The following is a 17,027-nucleotide window of genomic DNA, read 5'->3' on the forward strand; positions in this document are numbered from 1 at the left end:
GAAAGCATCTGCACATTCCTTCTTTCTTGAGGTTGATTTTTTTTTCTTCTCTTTTCTACTTCCACTCAATCCTCCAATTGCTTCTGCTCTGGTCTGATGTTCTACTGTGTAGCCTACGGTGCTGATAAGTGCTGAATGGCAGGAGGCTACTGAACACACACACAGATACAAGAGCAGATGCCTACAGAAAGACACACATGGTTACAAACAGCCGCATATATACAGAAACTTAGCATGTAATTTACTGAAAAAAATTACAACACGATAACACACGCCATATTTCTAATCTAATCTATTATGTGTAATTTGCCAAAAAACTGAACTGTTGATAACTGTAAAAGCACTGCATTGTAACAATGCATGGAGAAAAAAGATGGCAAAAACCCTCTCCCTGTCTGTGACCTCCCTGTGCATATCGACACATGGCTTGAGTTCAGCTATTTCTATGTAAGTTCTATGAAAAGAAACTAGACAAAATGGAGACATTCTGACTATCAATATGATATTCCTGAATTCCCCCGACAGTCCACCTGGCCACTGCTAATGCTGTGCTATTGGCCAGTCAGAGTGTCCCTGTCAGTCCAATGACAGCTTCAAACCAACCACACAGGATGCCAGAACATCAACATGTCATGAGCAGAGGAGAAAAGGAACTAAAACACAATAATGCACAAGGCTGAGCTTTGACTACACACATGAACAGAAAAAACATAAGCACTTACAATTTCACGCACACACAGGGACTTTGACAGGGTAACACCGGTAGAATGTGTGTATCGCATGCTGCAGCGGAGCACAGAGCTTCCTAGGTTGGCGGTATGGATGTATTCTTAGAACCCTTATATCCTGCTTCAGGATGAACCGTTTACACTCACACGCATGCACACACAGGCACAATCAATGAGCCTGGTGGCCAGGCAGTCAACCCCTGGATCAGGCCCTTTTATGAGTGCGGGACAGCTGATGGGTGATCCCTCTCGCCTCTGTCAGCATGCATCCCGACCTGACTGACAGCAGTATGCCAAAACACAAGAGCCGTTTCCGGGAAGCTCTGAATGAAGGTCTGTCACAGTGCCACCGAACAAGGACTACAGAAGTCCAGGCTGCTTTAACGACAACACGCTGACAGATGTTAAAGGGGAGAAAAAAGGAATAAAGAAAGAGCAGTTTTTGGGAATCCATACTTTGGGTGTTTCGGCTTTGCATTTAAAAAGGACAAACACGTAAAAGAGGAAAGTGCAATGCACACAATCGGGGTTATTGAGGTCATCTGGTCTGTTTGCATGTGAGTGCCGTACTTGGGCGGTGCTGGAGGAAGGGCCATGTTGCTACCAACATTAAAAGGGTTTATCTTCAGATGAGATTGCAAATGTTCACAGTAGGTTTTTTAACCCTGCAGATGGTGCTAAAGAAAAGGTAACCATAATACATAGGGCCTATCCTCTCCGGAGAATTACAGTGTTACCTCAGGCATGGTTATCCAGCCCAGTCACCTGAGGAAAATGTTGCAAATGTAAGTTTCTGCCAACCACAGATATATAACATTTGCACTATTTATATGTTATCATCTATGTTTCTTAAGTGGCACAGTTCAGATCACATAGATATGAGCTGACTGGATGACGGATGACAGCATGACACCTAGAAGAGATGGCTTCCAAGCTGCAGACCATTGTTTGAGACCAAGAAAAAAACAAAGACAAAAACATTGTTTTTTGGCAAGCCTTTTTCTAGCTGTGATTGTGCCTCAAACACATTTTTTTCGAGAAGACATTGGTAGCATTTCTGAATGTGCTATTAACAGCAGGTATTTTAAACCAAAGCATGATCTTTTTTTTTTTTTTTTAGCAATAACTAAATATTTTTGTGCCAAAATGTAACTACATGTTAACCAGAGCCTAACTGAAAAGTAAAGAAATGTTTAGTTCCAATATATCCATCCCATAAAAATGTAACAGTGGTCCATATCTGTGGTATGTGGTTACTGAGTTGGGTTATCCACCGATTGCATTTAGAGATTTTAGCTTATAAATAAAATTGTCAGTGTATGGGTGATGCTAAAGGTTGAGCTGGTTAATGAACTAAAAGGGGGACACCTTTTGGGGAACATGATTTAGTTCAGCAAATGTCAGGACGCTCTTTCTGACCTGTTTTCAGATTTTATTTGAAAGTTAATGATTTGACTAAATGAGGTCTTTAGAATTTTTACTATTCATCCACTGAGGACTATAAATATTCACTGAAATTTTCATGGAAATCTCTGTAACAACTTTTTCACAATATGGACATATTAGACATTCGCTGGTACCTCATGGTGCCACCACAGGAAAGATCAATGTATTCTCAAAATTACTAGAATTTGTGCTGTTTGGATGATAGATCTATATTTCAGGCTGGACCAAACTGTTAGGCCAATGGACCCAAAGATGAACGGACCAACATGGCTTCTCTGCTTTGTGCCAAAAAAGAGAGGGAAAATAAGTTGTGGTGTACTTGTTTGATTCCCTTGTGGTAAGTCCTAAGACCCCCTTCTCTCCCTCTTCTCCACTTTCTCTGCACATTACATTGGAATCATATGCATAAAATGGCCATAAAAACGTATAGCAGGGCCCAGGCTGGGGTTTTCTCCCTCCTAATCCCCCTAAACCTCTAACTGCAGGCTGAGGAATACAAGTGTTGTGGTGCAATCTTCTCACAGAGCGGAGGGCCTGAGAATAACATCACAGAGGCCACAGATATTTATGGAATGAACCGCAGGCTGTACACAGAAGTCAGCAGACACCACAACACAGCACACAAGACGCTGTATACAGCTCCCTACTCAGATACAGCACAAGACACTGCCGGCTCGACACAAAGTGTAGCGCTGTGGTCAAAAGCTCTCCAGTGATGGATAAGTCAAATTAGAGGGACAGTAAGAGAGATGATAAAGATGCAATATGATATAAAGCTATAAATCATTTAATTCAGCATTCATATGAAGTTGACTTATTAAACTGTTGGCGTGCCTCTAGTCGGACAGAAGGCGGGACAGCTGGTGGTAGGCTGGACAGCGTGGAACGTGAACCTTACAAAGACTTGATGCCTTATACCAAGCGGTTGACTTGATTGAACACAGCGGTCAGGTACTCTGGTTCACAGATCAAAGATCAAATCCACTAACATTCATCTGGTTTCCTCTGTTCTGGTCTCGTAACATTAGCTCCGCAAACACAAACCACGTCTTCCTCTCTCTCTTTACGGCTGTAGAGGCAAATGGCATTATATTCCCTTCCAGGAAATCAGCTTGCACGTCATTTGATATGCTCTCTGTATCATCTGGGAGACAGAGAAATCTATCCATCACGCTGGTTCCCACTGAGAAGAATGACAAAAATCACTTAATCAATAGAGAAAAAAAAAGGTGAAGGGGGAAATACTCCACCTCAAAGCCACAGCAGTATTCAGTGGCTGAGTCTAAACTTCCTGTTCACATTACGACACGTTGTCTGAGGGCTGTTTCAACATGAGCCCCATTGAGCACGCTCGCAGTCTCATCTGTCGGCTCCACGCAGCCTATCCTGCTTGATTCAAAACATAAATTCTGGGTCAAACTTTAATAAAAGGGGGCGTATGATTTACTTGGGTAGCGGCTGTCCCCATTCTTAAAACAATTTGATGTTGCATTAATCCTGAGTGTCGAGGCGATGTGAAATATGTCCTCTGCATTTACCAGCACCAGGTGTTTCATTTGCTGGCCTGACAAAAAACAATGTTTATTCTGGCTGACCCTCCAATCCTTGCTTATTTTATCTTCTTTCAGTATGGAAGAGAGGGAGAACCTGGGTTTATATCTAAAGCGAGAGGGAGGAAGAGAGGGTTAAAAGAAAGGAAGAGAAAGAAATGGAGCTAAATGATTTACAGTAGACTAAGAAAGGTCTAGCTCTAATCATCTAAATTGGATGTCTCGTTCCTTAGCCTCCCAGGCCCAAACAGATCTGAAATGAAGCCCTGGCCTCAGGAGCCCTCAGATTCATTCTTGTTGACGAAATATCTTGCAGTATGAGCCACTTGACCTCTGTTTGCTGGGCGGGTCTGCTGTAGGACGCCCATGTTGCCTGGCTTGTGTACAAAAAACCCTCATGGCTCAGTGCCATTTCCCCCACAAGAGCTTATAATGACTACTGAATTCCATTATGATAACACAGCATTTGCCTTTAGTGCAATATTCTCACTCTAAGACAATTGTGTAGTTTCAAAAGGAATTGCTGTAATTACATATATTTAAGTCAATATACTCACATGAACCAGCTAAAAGATCAGAACAGCTAGTTAGCCAAACAAGCACCAGTGCAATTAAAGAGATTTACTAAGTTGGTTTGGTTTTTGCCCACAGTTCTGTGTTAATGACACACTGGCATATTTTCACAAAAAGACAAAAATTAGAAAGAGTTTAGACTAGGGAATTAAGATCCTCTGATTATATTTTTAGAGCCTGAAAGAAGCTACCAAAATAGATAAAGAGAACTTTGACTCAAAAGGCTCATGTCTGGCTGGGTAATCCTCACAGACACCATGTTTACCGTTCCAAAACACTGTGCAGCAATGTACTACACCAGCAGGGAGTAATTGAGAAGTTTTACATCATAACTCCTTTCAGCACTGCTATTACAAAACGTAATTTTGGTGCATCAAAAATTTGCCGCTTGTCATTTAGGCTGCTCTGCAGTGACAGCTTAGATCACACCAAAGTGTTCTTTTATTCTGCTGCTACACATATTCAGATCATTGCCATCATTGACTCTGAAAGGAGTTTATCATTAAACCTGCTTGGCAGCCAGGGGAGTTTTTAAAGCAACTCCTAAATCAGTGTATATAAGTGTAGGTCCTGAGTGTCACTGTGTGTGGCCCGAGCAGCTCCTCTCCTCCGCTGCGGCAGCGAAGCAAAGCCGGCGCACTTTTTGCTGGTGTAAACAAACGGGGAAATGGGGCACTTGGCAGCCGACTAAAGTGAGTGATGAGGCAAGTGTGCACTGAAGCATCTAATGAATCATTTGCTGGGAACTCTGGGTTTTATGAGGAAAAGAAAGATGAGGAGGAAGACAAGAAAGAAGGAGACCAGCTGAGAGCATAAAAAAAGAAAGAATGGCATTTCAAATGAAAAGTAATGAAAGTTGGAGAGCCGCAGCTGTCATAGAGATGCCTGAGAGGATCATTCAGTGTTTTGCTTCAATGTGAGGACAAGAGATTAGAATACATAAAACTCACAGGGTCTCCTAATCCTACTACTAGCACAGCAGCAGTATGTGAACCCCAGTGACCGGTGGTGAATTTACAGAGGTGACGGCTGATGCTGTGACAGCTCTGCACCTCTGAACAGAGCTGATGTGCTAAGGGCTTAAAGCAGCTCTATTTCACACCTTGCCTTCATTCCTACTGCCTCAAACTAATAAACTAGAAATATTACCTCTGCTTCTACAGAACAAACAAACTGTGAAATCTAGCAACAATAATTAGGAGACAGATCTGATGCCCTCTATCTAAGCCCACTTATTCTTTCTAAATTCTGTCCATTTTTGCTGAATAAGTTACTGTAGTTAAAGGGTAACTTTGGTATTTTTCAGAGGGGCCCTTTTTCATGATTTTGTGTCCAAGTGATTAATGGGGACAACAATTTTTAAAACTAGTGCAGTGTCGAGTGAGAGCACGGCAGTCGGCAGCCTTGAAACGTGCTGCACATAACCACTTAGGCAGTCCACGTAAAGTGCTTATTTTGCTGCTGACAGGCTCAGATTGTTAAGTGTAAGGACTCCACAGAGAGTGTTAAAAATTAAGATCATTTTCTTTGACCAGAAACAGCAACACTAACTACTAATTGTAGCCTCTATAAAGCCAGGATTTCAGGGCTGTTTCGGGTATAACGAAAAAGGATCTTACTCTTTAAAAAAAGGTTATTGATTCTAAGTTGTAAAATCTGTTTAAAAAATCTAAATCCCTGATAGTGTGTTATGACAATTCTCACACATACCATGCTAACTACAGAGTGACAGTTAACCACAATTGCAACTTACTTGGTTAACTTTATAATAACTTGTAGGATTTATAGAATGCCAAGAGCACAAAAGTTTGCCAGGATGACTTAACTGAGTGCCCAAAAAGTTGTAATATAAAACAAACAGTTATTTACTCAACATCTAGTTGGCTAGTTAATGTCTCTTTAAAACCCCCAGAGTTAGTAGCTAAACCAATATTATAATTCTGCAAATAAATATCGTAAAAATTTGGATCCAAAATACTACTGCTCTCTCAAAAGTTTCTGACCAGGTAAATCACTTACTGTCAGGTAATGAGAAAGAGTAGTGCACCTCTCTTGGGACTTGTATCCCTGTATCCACACATACATACACACACACACACACACACACACACACACACACACACACACAGACAACCATGGCAAGCATGTAACTAGTGGAGCAGGGTGCATATAACGTAGTGCCAGGGAGTTTTATTGGTAACAGGCAGGGTCCTGGCTTCAGCGGGATGTGTTTATCTGTGGAGGGGAGATCCCCATCACAACCACTTATTAGGACATATATGTGGGCTTAACCAGGCAGCCATTCAACAGCAATAAGGGGCTTGCTTACTGACCACAGTGTGCTGGGAGTGGGACCAGTTTAACCAACACTAGAGCGACGGAGAGGAAAAGCCAGACAGGGAGGAAATAACAAATACACATAGAGACAGAGAGAGGAAAAACACAAGAGGAAAAAAAGATACAGGGGGTAAAAAGAACAGAAAAGGTAAGAAGGAGTGGAAAGTGATGGATAATTGTAAGAAAAAAAAATAGACATATACTGAACATATATTGCAGCCAAATGTGAAAAAACAAAGTCAGGGAGAGGGAAGGTGACAGAAGGCAGGCAGGAAGGAAGGAAGGAAGGAGTGTAGGAAAGAAGGAAGGGAGGGGGTAGGAGAGAAGGAGGGATGGAAGGAAGAAAGAAAGACACAAAGAGGGAGACAAGGAAGGATGGAGATAAGGAGAATGTGTGAGGAAAAAGGGGGAATAGAGAGAAAAACTGCTGATAAGGAAAACAGAGAATAAAGAAAAACAATCAATCAGCAATCTAAAAAACTGGGGTGGAAAGAAGGATGATAAAAATTTAGGTGATAAGGGTATGTGACTGCTAAAGAGGCAGGGAAAGTTTCAAATACTAGAAACTATCATGGGATGAGGAAAGAAGAAGGGAGAAAAACAGGGAATGGAGAAAACACTGACACCGAGAGGAGACATACTTTGGAAAGTGAGAAAAGCACACAGTAGGAGGGAGGGAAATAGACGGAGTCCATTGATACAGCCACATCATGTTGACTTGGCTCTGCATCACCACTGACACAGCAGACATGTCTGCCGTTACCATAGAAACGCAGGCATGTGCACTAATCAAAACAAAAAAACAAAAAACATATTTTGCGGCAGCAGGATGCTCCCTGAGTCTCCCTCGGACAGACCATGAGGTAACCCAGTATGTGACGGAATTTAGAGCTGTGTCATCTAGGTGTGGGGATGTCGGGAAATGTGCTGGATATTTTAAGACACAAACACACACACACACACACACACACACACACACACGTACAAACACGTGCATACACATGGATGCTAGCAGGCGCACAGTGAGGAACAAAGAAGGATCAGTCAGTCTTTTATCATTTAAACTTTCCTTGGATGGTAATTATTTAACTGAGTTTGTTTTTTCCTTACTAAAACTGTTCAGATAATACCAAAAGCAACTGTTAGGCAGGACTTGTCTGCTTATCACCCACAGATTCAGAGGTCTTCCCTGTTAATCCAAACCCCCTCTATATATGAAATAAAATCAAAATATAGAGATGTGTGTTTGAACAATAAGAAATATGTAGGGATTAATAAACTTATGTTGCATTAAATATACAAATATTTTTCAGTGTTCGTACATGTCATCTGTTTTTAAGTATGCAAAATTCCTAAAAGTGAAAATAAAACAGCATTTCACGAATATTTGGCTTCAGTATTGTGGCAAGTTTCTTCTAACATTTAGAGGAATTTGATCTGAAAGTGAATAAATTCTAGCCAGCGACCTATAGTTTAGGAAAATGAAGACACACCAATGTTACATGCTGTTACTTAACTTAATCCTAGCCCTGCTTAGCAAAAAGTTGCAGACAGATTAATCAGTGGAAGATATGGCATGTTAAAATTGGACAGTACAAGCTCATGTAAATGCATATCATATTTTGTTTTACGAGAAATGAACATAGTTGGAGTATGACAGATAAATGGAAGGTAAAAGAGGAATGTTTTTGTTTTATCTTGACTTTAAACTACAAATTAACATGGCAGCCAAATGTTGGATTTAATTTCTACATAACTAAAAAACAATACAGTGTGTTTAATAGAACTATGTCGTATAAGTTAATTTTAATGACTGTGCACAACTTGAGTTAATGTTAAAGGCAATCAGTCAATCGCCAGTAACCTCAAAGTTACTTATGTCTACAAATAGATTTATCATGTCAATTTAAATGACTGAAGTTGATAAAAGGTCAATAATTGGCCGAGCCCAAGACACTGGCAAAATTATATAATGTTTTGACCCTCACACCTGGACATTTTAACATGTATCTGTATAGGGGGACACTCATTCTCCATAAGAGTGGTCCCGTTCACCCTGACATTCAAGAGGCTTTCAATTAAGTGTTCCATAAGTGAAAAAAAAAATCTCCCTGGAAAAAGGAGAAAAACAGAGAGAATGTGAGAAAAGGAGAGTAAAAGATCTGTGAGATTTTACAGAGGGCTCAAACCACAAGAAAGTCAGGGCTGAATGAATGCTGGACATTCCCCGGGCCGGCGCTCATGTACTTGGAAAAAGCCCGCTTTTTCAAGACAGGAAAATGATTTCAGCTGTGTAAATTGACAGCGGCCTTGTAGCTGAAGATGGAGAGGGAGAAGGAGGGGAAGCCTGTAGCTCTGTGTCATAATTCCTGGTTAGTGAAGAAGCCGCTGGGGACCTACTCCTTCAGGGAAACCAAATTTAACATCACATGATCAAATGAAACCGTGTTAATTGTTACCAAATGAACCTGGGGGTGGATATCGACTTAGCTCTACAGTTTTACAGTCAAACGGGTTTATTTTACCTTCTTTGAGGAAATCTATCGTCTCTAAATGATAAATACACACTGCGCCCTGAAAATGTTGAGGCTGAAAGGGAAGCTGGGGGGCTTTGAAGTGTGTCAGAGACGGTGTTAGTGTAACAGTATCAAGACATGCTCCGTCAGGATGTTTACACATGCTCGCTATTTTAGCCTTCACTCTTGTCTCCTCTCACAGGGTGGCATTACAGTAAATCCTGGTTTTAGACATTGTGAGGCAATCATTTCATGTACAGTAGACAATAACAGCATGGCTGCTTAGATCAGTCATTCAATTATGACAACGGATGTAATTAGTGGTGGTCTTTAAACAGAATTGCAGCAAATGGCTACCGGCACTCACAGACATATTTCTTCCTATAGCCGCAGTTGGTTATAGATTGTAAACACACATCGGTTTGCATGATTACAGACTCTCACTTTGACTTTCTCTATGCAACTTGGGGGAGCACACGCAGAAGGACTCAGCACAGATAAAACACATGACGGTGCCTGGTAATGGTATGTCAAGAAGGCCGTGATCTCAGGGTTATCAATCATGTGACTCAGGAAGAAGTGTGATCATCCTAAATTGGAGGGCAGATGTGAACAGGGAAGGTGGTGAGGATAATGCATGGTTAGAAATGGATGAATGAACACAGAGAGTGGTTTGGTATAATTCCCAGGTTTCGCTGCAGAGAGGGAAGTGGTGACTCTTGGCTTCTGTGTGTAGAGGTTAAGGGGGTGAGTGAATGTGGATGTGTTTGTACACATGGCCATGCCTGCTGCTAGTGTTTGTGACAAAGTATGTAGATGTGTAGTTTGTGTGCAAAGGTGCAGTGTGTGGTTGTGTTCATTGTGGGTGTAAATGCATGACTGAGTGTAGACAACTTATTGTCTTTATACGTGCATGTGTGTCTGACTGTGTGTACTGAGTAACTAGGGGCATGTGGAGAGCTACAAGGTAGCGTGTGCGTGTGTGTGTGTGTGTTCAGGCAAGGGTGGAGTGTCGTGCGAGGCAATCCATGTCTATGAGCAGATGTGGGCACCACAGCCACAGAGCAACCAATCCTCTAACTACCACAAGCAGAACATTACTGGCCAATATGGGGTAAAATTGCATGGCTGGTCTAACTGGTTTTTGGGGCGAAAGTCTGAGAAAAACTCCAGATTAGTTTCCATGCCCACAAGATCATCATTTATCATCTGACATGATAACAACATGGCCAACATGTCAACAAAATAAATCCAGGCACAGTTTCCATGGAAACAGAGTAGTTACTATCCATTAGCTGTACTAACTTGCACCAAAACAAATAGCAAACATTTCAGAACGGTACACTGTGTGAAACTAGTGGGAATTTAAAAAAAAGGGGAAAAAATCACCCCCAAAAGTCCCTGCAAAACAGTAGCTATGGTTACTGATCAATACCATCTTTGCTCCAAGACATCAAACAAGTAAATGAGAGACTGTGAGGGAGATAGGTTGGGTACTCTGGAAGAAATTTAGACAGTGTTGGACAGAGTGTGGTATTCCTCTGCATTTTGCCTTGATGGTTACAGATTGTCAGACATGCCCAAAGGCCTAGACCCCCTCTGCCTCACTGCTCCATGTAATCTCCCTGCATATGACACTTCCACCAACTGAAGGCAGCAATGAAGCCTAAAGTGGCCTCTCCTCTACTTTTGTTGTCCACCCTCTTTTTTTTTTCTTTTTCCCCCTACTTCACGTCTTGTGTCAGCTCACATCTCACTTGCAGCTGCACAAAGCATTTGGCACCACTTTTATCTCCCTCATTACATGTGTTTGCCAGCTCTGTATCTGCCCATTCACACAACTGCTCTCTCGCTCTCTCTCTCTCCCCCTCTCTAACACACACTCACACACGCTGTGGGGCTGCGGTTTTGAGGCAGCTATGACACAATCCAGATTCTTTTAGCTGCCTATAGCAGGGAAATGTGTTTTGCGCGGAGCTATTTCCCTCAGAAGTCCAGATTTTCCCTGCCTAGTTGCTTTGATCCGCATGGCACGGGGGGCTTGTGTCAACAGTCTTGTGTTTCAGCTGGAGGGCCCTGTGGACCCCCAAGGTGTCACTCATTGCTCTCTGTCATTGCCAGAGAAACTTAACCACTATGTGGCGCTGTCACTCGCTGCACCCTAAAAAGCTCCCCGGAGAGAGCAAACATCACGTGGACACAGAAGTGCACCCAGCCCGCGCACGCGCGCACACACACACACACACACACACACACACACACACACACACACACACACACACACACACAGAAAACACACACAGAAAACACTTGCCTCACAACAGGTTTTATGGAGTGTGACTTGAGGTCAGACAAATTTGAATGGCACCTTTAATGAACTGTGGCCAAATAGAAAGTTTTGGTGGTCTAATAGTAGCACTGTGTGTGTTTTTAAAGAAGAATGTGATAAAGCTGTGTGAGTGTGATGAGATCTAATAACAGAAGAGGTGTCAGAGCCGAAAGTTGAAATGTGTAAAAGACAGAGAGGGAGACTGTGACGTAAACTCAGCGATGGAAATTCGTGGCCATCATAGTGGAGAAGTTAAGGATAAAAATAAAGTATCTGCAAACAGAGGAGAAAAAAAAGCATAAGGTTTAAAAGAGACAGTATTTTTAATCAATAAGCTGTGTAAGAGATGTTATTAGTAAATGGAGAGGAGGATTGATTATTCTGTAGACATTTAAAGGGGATCTGTTATGCTTTTCCTTACTCTCTGTCATATGGATAATATTACAATGTCAGATGTTTTTATTAAATGTGGCTTAAATTTCAAATAATGAGGTAAATAATGATGTATGTAGAGGTAATCCCTGTGAGCAAACACTCCGGTTTCAGACCATTCTAAATACACCAGTGCTATTTTCTACTGTGTCTCCATGATTACAGAGAATCATGATGGATTTCTTTATATGGTCATCTGCTTAAGGCATATTACTGCAAGTGTTTACATTATGAAGCCTAAACTGCTAAATGTAGCTACCAGCCAACATCAGTGAAACACTTAATCTCGGTTGCTGATGGTGTTAGTTTCCCCCTGATTTCGGATCATTCTCCTGCTGGAACATGTCCGGTTGTGTTTTGAAGCTTTTCTTGACGATTTTTCACAGCAGTAAGTGACGTTAATCTCTGTCACAGTCATTCATCTGCTGCAATGACAGTGCAGAAGAACTGAGACATAGAAGACCCCAAAAGGATGAGCAATCAGGGGAGGCGGACTTAAAGATGAAGGATGAATACAGGTGGAATGTTTTTTGTTTTTTTTTAACCATTAAAGTATGTTAACACGTTCTACCTGAAACCCTAAAGACAAGTTTGAACCAATAAAAATGAATAATAGGTGCCCTTTAAAGATGCACCAATATACTAAATGGGACTACTGTGTGACTGAGTCTGTCATGTTTTCAGATTTGAATTTTGTTCTTACTGCAGAAGACAATTTCTGTCATTTTACTAAAACAAAGCCAGACACAGTGGACCTTAATACTGCTTTTCTATTTTAAAAAAATTTGTTGAGAGAAGAGAGTTTGTCTTACTGGTAGATGTCTTTTCGCAGCACAGTGCGGGTCAGGGGGTTATCAGCCTGAGGTGCCATGCTGAGGGAACCCAGCTTCAAGACCAGCGTGTCTTCTTTTTTCAGCTGGGGATCTATTGGGACACACACAGATACACAATCAAATACACTGAACACAGAGAGTTATAAATGTATAAATGTATTGAATCTTTACAATGTATACACACATATATACACTGTAAAGATTCAATACATTTATCCTACATCAAGGTTTTTCTAAATGATTAAACAAATGTGAATACTCACACACATGCACTATATACTTTGCTACATGAAAAAAGTACAAACCCATAAAAACAGCATCTTTCAGAGCCTTACCACCATTAGTCATTACTACCAGCAGACAAAACAAGCCATGACATTCTGACAAAGATTCTATATTGTGTAGGAGTGTATATAACTGTGGTTGGTTCTTCAGAACCTCAACTATTTCTCTTAGCAAATGTCTGTCTGCTCGCTCATGACAGGGACTTTCATACAGGCACCGCAGACTTGAAGAACCGAAAACACAGCCTATGACTTATTCTGTCCCATTGTTGTTCTCCATGTGAAAACATAAGTGTGTGTTCAAAAGTGACTAGTCGTTCTCGAACCTGATGCTGTATGTTTGTCTTGTGCCCCGGGGCAAAAGACTCTGATCACACTGGTGTTGATGTACATGAGAGGCAAACATCGAGAGGTCAGTGTGTGGCTTCTCATTGGTTGACCTGCTGACTTCCCACGCTCTCTGTAGCGTCTTGGTACCGTAGCCTAGAAAAAGAAATCCAGTCAAAAATAATACATTCATAAGTTTTGATGTTTTTTTCAGCAGGTTCAAATGACAACATTTAAAAAAATAATCCTCAATGCAATAGCCTATAAAAGTGCATAAAAACTCGTAAAAGTTAATGGTTAAATTAAACAAATTTTTAATTTATCTTACAGGTGCAATATGTAATTAAATAACTGAAACATGAATTTAGACCAGCTGTCAATACCGACATTTAAACATGCAAGATTAAAAATAAAGAAATACATTCTTTGTTGCTGATTTTCCCTGTGGGTCAAGCCTTGATATACCACACAGTTATACGAACTGACAGAGCCCTTTTCCTACCTGGAAAACCCCTGCTACAGTAGCCAATAAGGGACAGGATAGCACCACATCAAAGGGCTGGGCTGTCAGCAGGATCTCTCTCAGGTACTGAGGTGAGCTGTCTGCCAGAGGATCAGCGGTCAGCCGCTGGCTGGCGCTGATAGCGCTGCTGCGCATAGGCCTCTCAGGCCGGGTGGTGAGTTTGTGACGGACGTTTTTGGTGACAGCCTGGGTGTAGGTGATGGACAGGAAGCCGTGCTGCTGATGAGAGCCCTCCAGGACCTTGGCTGCCGTCTGGCCAGAGGTCAGACAGGACAAATCACACTGATGATAGATATCAATACACAGAGCAACAGCAGACAAAAATGGTTCAGTGTTATTTTGGTCTGATTTCTTGGATGAGGGTTAAGTCTGGCTAAGGATAACATATTTCAAGGATGTTACAATTCAAATACTTTTTTTGAGCAAAATAAAAAACTCTTAAATAATTATTCAAACCAAAATTATTCATCAAAAAAAACTGGGTCAGATTGTTTTTACCTTGAATTATGCTCTATTAAAGAAAAATACTTTACCTCAGCCATAAAAACAGCCCTCAATGTTCCAAATAACAACCCTAAAAAAGCCAAGCTGAAGCTACTAGCTAAAAAGGGTTCTGGAGTAAATGTATTTACTATCATCTTAGCAGTAATTTAGATTGAATGCTCAAATCAGCCCATCTTTTTTGATATGCATAATTCTTAGATAACCAATTAATGACTGCAGTTAATTTCTAATGGTGAATTATTTCTGAATTATCAGAAAAGCTATATATTTCCAGTCATATGTGTTATTTGCAAAGCAAATAGTGTTGGAATCATTTAAATACCCATTGAGTAAAGAAAATAATGTCACACTAATTAAAAGAAAGATAGATGCATTTAAGACATCAGGATAAAGTCTGCAAAAAACATCCAGTAACAGTGGGCTGTTGATAAAATTATTTACTAACAGAAAAATGTCTAAAAGCATAACAAACAAGTTTAGAGTACAATCCTCAGAGTGCAGGTGTGTTATATAATACCTTGATTTGACCTTAATTTGTGATTGTTACCATGACTACAGTTTAGGACTAGAAATTCAAAGCAGTTACAGTTGTTTATGGCTTCTGAAACTTCTCTGAGGAGCGCACCCCTTTAAGCCACTGTTGATGGATGTTTGGCAGAGTCAACTACAAAGGAGAAGAGCTGGATTCTTACAGGAGGGAAAAAGCCAGAGAAGTGGCTGAAAGATTCTTGCTTGCTGACGGGTCGAACCAACACAGTGCGTCTGTTCAGCTTGTCAGTGCAAGAGAGGACCACTCCTCTGCAGCTGCCCGAGCTCCGAACACTCTCCTCCATACTGGAGGTGAGGAGAGTCAAGGAGGAGAGAGAAAGAAAGAAGATTCCGAAAGGGACAGTGAAGGCAGGAAGTCACAGGGAGGGGGCAAAGAACATGATTGCATATATAGAGGGGTAGAGGGGAAAGATGAATGGGGAAGAAGAAAACAGGAAAGCATGAAACCGCAAGACAATATGGGAAGAATTTAATGAAGAGTAAACTGATTAAAACCAAAGGAAGTTGCACCAGCTCAAACCAGCTGACATATTGTGGAATGGTCTTATACTATCCATTATTATTCAATCTTGGGATGAGCAGTGAATTTGAATGGAAAAGTCCAACTTAAAGACACTTGAAATTATTAACCCGTACATGAGATAAAAAATGATAATTGTAATATTTTATCATTTTATCTGGTGTACATTCTTTATCTCCCTATTAATGTACTTTCTGCTCTGTCCAACACATTTTCATTTTTAGGCACCAGTATAAGACCATAACCAGAAAAAGATTTTATCAACAAGAGAATGGAGGCCCATGTCCTAGTCACCTCCCACACACACACACACACACACACACACACACACACAGAGAAGAAGACTTGTCACCAAATTTAATTGGCTTGATTATTCAGCCAACCAGTGCCACTGGAGAGACAGGGGGATGTTATTTTGTAAACTAAATGTATTTATTTATTCCGCTTTCATGAAAATATTAAGGTGAATGGAATCATTACAATTTTAGACTTTCTGCATTACAGCCAAAATGTTTTCCTTATGACTTCCTTTATTTTCCTGTCTGTCCAGCATGAGCAGAGATGAGTGACTTGGATTAGGAGCAGCAGGATGGCAGAGGCACAGTGTATAGAGGCCTAAGGCTGCTATGTCTGGTTTGGGACAGACAGAAGCCTCACCACAGCTGTCTCCTTGCACTGCAGAATGATTCCTTCATAGTGGCCAGAGTGTAAGCCCTGCCCTGGCCTGAGGAGACACACAAGGCCAAGCTTAACTTGGGCATCTGGGACTACTCATACTGCTGTGGCAGGGACTGATAATATCTCCTTAATGGCAACAGTTGTTACACAAATGCATTTAGATAAGTGAACCACATGCTGATAAGAACACTTTTATCAAAATTGCAGCAGTGCCACTTACAATGAAGAATAATTATGTTGGAAAATTGCCAATCCTACTCATTTAGACAGTGCTTTAAATTATTCATAAAAATGTAACACGTGTATTAAAGCTGTAGTTGGTAACTTTTATAAAATAAACTTTTTGAGATATTTGATAAAACTGTCACTATATCCACAAAGCAAAATATGAGATGGATAATCTCATATAGATACTCATAGCGTTTCTTATGGTATTACAACACGTGAAATAAAAAAAACAATCAGAGCCCAGCAGTCTCTGATGCAGAGGTCAATCACTGTTTGTGAACTGCTGTCAATCTATCAAAATAGGCAGCGCTAATCAAATATGAATCATGATTCTATTACTGTGTAGCCTATTTCTAGCCTCAAATGTTTTCAGAAACATTTTAGTGTACTGTTTAGCTGTAAAATGAGAAAGCTTGTGACCGACAACCATGTCGGAAAACAGCTGAAAATTCAGCACCGTCCAACAGCCAGAGCAAACTTTCTGTCTCATACATTTCAGTCTGGATGTAGAGACAGTTTCAATATGACAACGAGTTGTTTTTATAAATGTTACCAACTGCATTTAACTTGGGGGATTTATATGAACAGAAAAAATGTGATGCAGAATCATTTTTTGTGACATTTTTGCTGTGGCCATCGGTAAGAAGCAGAAAGCACCTGTAAATCAGAC

The 17,027-nt window shown here is 40.9% G+C and overlaps 1 protein-coding gene across 4 annotated transcripts in view; it reads right to left on the minus strand.

Moving 5' to 3' along the window:
• The window catches only part of vps13b (vacuolar protein sorting 13 homolog B), a 392,967-nt gene that overhangs the window by 181,825 nt on the left and 194,115 nt on the right, over positions 1 to 17,027 (minus strand). The window contains exons 28-31 of one of the 4 annotated variants that reach the window (XM_042490601.2): positions 15,075 to 15,216; positions 13,858 to 14,130; positions 13,355 to 13,511; positions 12,724 to 12,835 (exon numbers count right to left, since the gene is read on the minus strand). In XM_042490601.2, coding sequence (XP_042346535.2) covers positions 12,724 to 12,835; positions 13,355 to 13,511; positions 13,858 to 14,130; positions 15,075 to 15,216 — 684 coding nt within the window. Of the gene's footprint in view, positions 1 to 12,723; positions 12,836 to 13,354; positions 13,512 to 13,857; positions 14,161 to 15,074; positions 15,217 to 16,108; positions 16,176 to 17,027 lie in introns of all 4 variants that reach the window. The other 3 variants (XM_042490600.2, XM_042490605.2, XM_042490602.2) reach the window with 3 other exon arrangements.

The sequence above is a fragment of the Plectropomus leopardus genome, chromosome 11 (assembly GCF_026936395.1).
Source record: "Plectropomus leopardus strain MGB_pleo_1.0 chromosome 11, ASM2693639v1, whole genome shotgun sequence".
In the NCBI taxonomy this organism is placed as follows: Eukaryota; Metazoa; Chordata; class Actinopteri; order Perciformes; family Serranidae; genus Plectropomus; species Plectropomus leopardus.